General features: G+C 42.4%; 1 protein-coding gene and 1 pseudogene across 1 annotated transcript; both read right to left on the bottom strand.

Moving 5' to 3' along the window:
- Positions 1 to 2,069: 2,069 nt before the first annotated feature.
- LOC128126511 (5S ribosomal RNA) lies at positions 2,070 to 2,187 on the bottom strand (annotated as a pseudogene).
- A 776-nt stretch (positions 2,188 to 2,963) lies between these two features.
- On the bottom strand, positions 2,964 to 4,163 carry LOC111888039 (uncharacterized). The gene has a single exon (XM_023884152.1). It carries the CDS (start codon positions 4,161 to 4,163, stop codon positions 2,964 to 2,966), a length of 1,200 nt encoding a protein of 399 aa, XP_023739920.1.
- Positions 4,164 to 4,968: the final 805 nt, after the last annotated feature.

Here is a 4,968-nt window from a genome sequence, read left to right as displayed (position 1 = left end):
CGTTCCAAGACGTGATTATAATCTTCTGATTTTCTTTCAACGTCTCTTTCCAGTTTGTTTTTATTCTTGTTGATTCTCCAAATTTGAGTTGCAATGTTTGTAACTCAGATTTGCTAATATCAAAATTGACCTTTGTGTCATGGTATGTTTTGAGATCAGCTTTTAGACTTTTTTCAATCTTGGTTATGTTGCACTCAAAAATTGTTTTGGAAAAACCAAGTTCAGATATCATAGACCATACCCGTTCTATGACGTTGGGAGCTCTTGAAGGTATATCAACACCAGCTATGAAGCAAAAGTTTGATTGTGTTGGTTCATTGTCAGCTTCGTCATTAGAAGTTGGCCAGTATTCCACGCTTGGTTCATGGATTGCCATCAATGCTCTTTGTTTTTCTTGGTTTTCCAGTTTCTTCAGTTCATCGACTCTTTGAGCATAGTATGTTGAATCAAATAGTGATTTGTTCCTTTGTAGTTGTGACAAATGATCACTTCTTCATCACTGTCATCCTTTTGACTCTTAATCAGAAGTCTTTCAGGTGCTTGAGTTTGGGTTTGTTGGGAAGGTTGATGTAACATCCCCCTCTGGCACGTATCACAACAATATTGTCCGCTTTGGGCCACTCGGCACGAGCGCTTAAAAGCAGATTCCATAAGAACTCTACAATTAAGCGTGCTCGGGCTCTGGCACGTATCACAATATTAACACCCCCTCTGGCACGTATCACAATATTGTCCGCTTTGGGCCACTTGGCACGAGGACTTCCCAGGGGGTCACCCATCCTGGTATTACTCCCGCCTGAGCACGCTTAACTACAGAGTTCTTATGGGATCTGCAGCCCTCACGGTTTTAAAACGCGTTGTGTTAAGGAAGGTATCCACACCCCTTATAAGGAATGCTTAGTTCTCCTTCCCAGCTGATGTGGGATCGGATCTAACCCACTTTTACCCCCCCCCCCCCCCCAATTGTAGGGTTCGACGTCCCCGTCGAACACATCGACCCGTGCCCTGGCTCTGATACCATTTGTAACATCCCCCTCTGGCACGTATCACAATATTGTCCGCTTTGGGCCACTCGGCACGAGGACTTCCCAGGGGGTCACCCATCCTGGTATTACTCCCGCCCGAGCACGCTTAACTGCAGAGTTCTTATGGGATCTACTGCCCTTACGGCTTTAAAACGCGTTGTGTTAGGGAAGGTATCCACACCCCTTATAAGGAATGCTTAGTTCTCCTTCCCAGCCGATGTGGGATCGGATCTAACCTACTTTCACCCCCATTACAGGGTTCGACGTCCCCGTCGAACCATCGACCCGTGACCTGGCTCTGATACCATTTGTAACATCCCCCTCTGGCACGTATCACAATATTGTCCGCTTTGGGCCACTCGGCACGAGCGCTTAACAACAGATTCCAAAAGAACTCTGCAGTTAAGCGTGCTCGGGCTCTGGCACGTATCACAATATTAACACCCCCTCTGGCACGTATCACAATATTGTCCGCTTTGGGCCACTAATACGAGGACTTCCCAGGGGGTCACCCATCCTGGTATTACTCCTGCCCGAGCACGCTTAACTGCAGCGTTCTTATAGGATCTGCTGCCCTCACGGCTTTAAAACGCGTTGTGTTAGGGAAGGTATCCACACCCCTTATAAGGAATGCTTAGTTCTCCTTCCCAGCTGATGTGGGATCGGATCTAACCCACTTTCACCCCCCCCCCCCCCCCCCCCAATTGTAGGGTTCGACGTCCCCGTCGAACACATCGACTCGTGCCCTGGCTCTGATACCATTTGTAACATCCCCCTCTGGCACGTATCACAATATTGTCCGCTTTGGGCCACTCGGCACGAGGACTTCCCAGGGGGTCACTCATCCTGGTATTACTCCCGCCCGAGCACGCTTAACTGCAGAGTTCTTATGGGATCTGCTGCCCTCACGGCTTTAAAATGCGTTGTGTTAGGGAAGGTATCCACACCCCTTATAAGGAATGCTTAGTTCTCCTTCCCAGCTAATGTGGGATCGGATCTAACCCACTTTCCCTCTGGCACGTATCACAATATTGTTCGCTTTGGGCCACTCGACACGAGGACTTCCCAGGGGGTCACCCATCCTGGTACTACTCCCGCCCGAGCACGCTTAACTGCAGAGTTCTTATGGAATCTACTGTTAAGCGTGCTCGGGCGGGAGTAGTACCAGGATGGGTGACCCCCTGGGAAGTCCTCATGCCGAGTGGCCCAAAGCGGACAATATTGTGATACGTGCCAGAGGGGGATGTTACAAATGATATCAGAGCTAGGGCACGGGTCGATGTGTTCGACGGGGACGTCGAACCCTATAATGGGGGGTGAAAGTGGGTTAGATCCGATCCCACATTGGCTAGGAAGGAGAACTAAGCATTCCTTATAAGGGGGTGTGGATACCTTCCCTAACACAACGCGTTTTAAAGCCGTGAGGGCAGCAGATCCCATAAGAACTCTGCAGTTAAGCGTGCTCGGGCGGGAGTAATACCAGGATGGGTGACCCCGTGGGAAGTCCTCATGCCGAGTGGCCCAAAGCGGATAATATTGTGATACGTGCCAGAGGGGGATGTTACAAATGGTATCAGAGCCAGGGCACGGGTCGATGTGTTCGACGGGGACGTCGAACCCTATAATGGGGGGTGAAAGTGGGTTAGATCTGATCCTACATCGGCTAGGAAGAAGAACTAAGCATTCCTTATAAGGGGTGTGGATACCTTCCCTATCACAACGCGTTTTAAAGCCGTGAGGGTAGCAGATCCCATAAGAACTCTGAAGTTAAGTGTGCTCGGGCGGGAGGAGTACCAGGATGGGTGACCCCCTGGGAAGTCCTCGTATTAGTGGCCCAAAGCGGACAATATTGTGATACGTGCCAGAGGGTATCACAATATTGTCCTCACGTATCACAATATGTTACAGTTGAGAATGGTTTTGTTGGAATCCAAAATTCTAGTTGTTTTGAAAACCATTATTTTGATTGTTGTAACCTTGATTCTGGAAACCTCTGTTTTGATTTTGAAAACTGTTGTTTAGATTATTATTATGACCTGAGTTGGGATTGTTTTGAAGTTCCTGGTTTTGAAAACCTTGGTTTGAGTTGTTATGGAAGGAAGGTCTTTGAGAATTTTGTCCAAAGTAAGGCCTAGGTTGAAAACTTGAGTTGTTTTGTCCAGATGAAGTTATTGGTTGAAACCCTGAATTATTTTGTCTAAAAGATGGTTTGTTTTGAAAATTTGGTCTCAATTTTGATTGACCATGATTTGGGAGAAATCTCTGGAGATTTGTGTTTGCAACCAATGCACACAGTTGTTGATAGTATGCTTCATCATTCGAATCAGACTGATCAAAACAATTATTTACAAAGGCTTGGTACTGAAAAGATGTAGTCTGATTAGAATGATTAAAGTTTTGATCATTGAAAGGTGTTTGGTTTTGAGAAGATGTGGACACAAGAGCAAGTGGTTCTCCAAAAGCTGTAGTGGTTGGTGGGTCAATCGAGGATTCATACGATTGAAGTTCTCCATACAAATTGTATAAAGTTTCAGTATGAATAGCTAGATTTCCCTGAATAATGAGTTTAACCATTTTCCAGCTTTCGAAAAGATTGTTTAAAAACTTGAGATTTATCTCGTGTTGTGTCTTTTTGATACCCAAATTGTTCATTTTAACCATAATAAAACTGAACCTATCGTGAGCATCATGGATGTTTTTTGATGAAAACATTTTGAAATTATCGAATTCATTCAAAATAAATGTTCTTTTCTTTCCGATAACTCTTTTATATCCACAAAAATGACTTTTCAAACTTTTCCATATTTGATTTGCGGTTAACAGTATAATGTCATCCATTTGTATTAGTATACTGTGAGGTATTCCAGACACAAGTTCCTTTTTGTCTTGGAGTTCCAACTTGCTTCTGATTTCAGCTTGAGTGGCTTGATTTGTAGCAAGATTAGCTATATTTTCTGGAGTAATATATGTTCCTTCTACACATTTCCAGACATCTTCATTTATGGTGTTAAGATGAAGATTCATACGACCAACCCACAAATTATACTCTTCAGGAATAAGTATGGGCGCCCGTGAACTAGATCCTAAGCTATTAGCAATAGAGACAGAGTTCATGTTAGAGTAATTAGTAGAAGACATTTTTTTTAAAGATTTTTTAATTTTTTTTTAAAGGATTTTGAATAAGTGATATTAAAATGAAATATTTAAAGAAAAGTTTATGGAAGGTTTATAAATGCTAACCAAAAGTTTTCGACAAAAAATTCAAAGTAAATCACACAAGCTTTGATACAAATTGTTGAAATTATAGAATCTGATCACCACAGATAAAGGCTCGGATACCAGTTAATGTGTGACAGATATATAAATTAAAGATATAAGATACAAATATATAAAGATTAAGAATTGCGGAATAGATATAAACATGAAAGCTATAAATGACTGAAAGTTTGACATAAAACTATAAATATATGAATGACTGTATTTTAATGACGTAAAGCTATCAGTAATATATATGACTATATTTAAATGATGTAAAGCTATAATAAAATATATAAATATATAAATATATATCAAGTAGGTTCGTCAATAAATTGACTGAACTGGTCTGATGGAGCGATTGGTCTATAGTTAGACTGATGGAATGACTGGTCGATAGTTGGACTGATGAAACAATCTGGTCGATAGTTGGACTAATGGAACGACTGGTCGATAGTTGGACGGATGGAACAAACTGGTCGATTGTTGGACTAATGGAACAACTGGTCAATCAAGTAGGTTCGCTAAAATACATGACTGAACATGCTTAGGGTTGGACTGGATCTTAATAGACCGTGTCTCTATTTGTTCAAAGTTCAATCTGGTATTTGATAAGTAACACGAAGTTCATTTTCATGTAAAAATGGGTTTTTTACAAAACAATGCAAAGTACACGGATCATGTAGTT

The sequence above is a fragment of the Lactuca sativa genome, chromosome 5 (genome assembly GCF_002870075.4).
Source record: "Lactuca sativa cultivar Salinas chromosome 5, Lsat_Salinas_v11, whole genome shotgun sequence".
Classification (NCBI taxonomy): domain Eukaryota; kingdom Viridiplantae; phylum Streptophyta; class Magnoliopsida; order Asterales; family Asteraceae; genus Lactuca; species Lactuca sativa.
The sequence above is the reverse complement of the archived record's forward strand: the minus strand, read 5'-3'. Positions and strand labels throughout refer to the sequence as shown.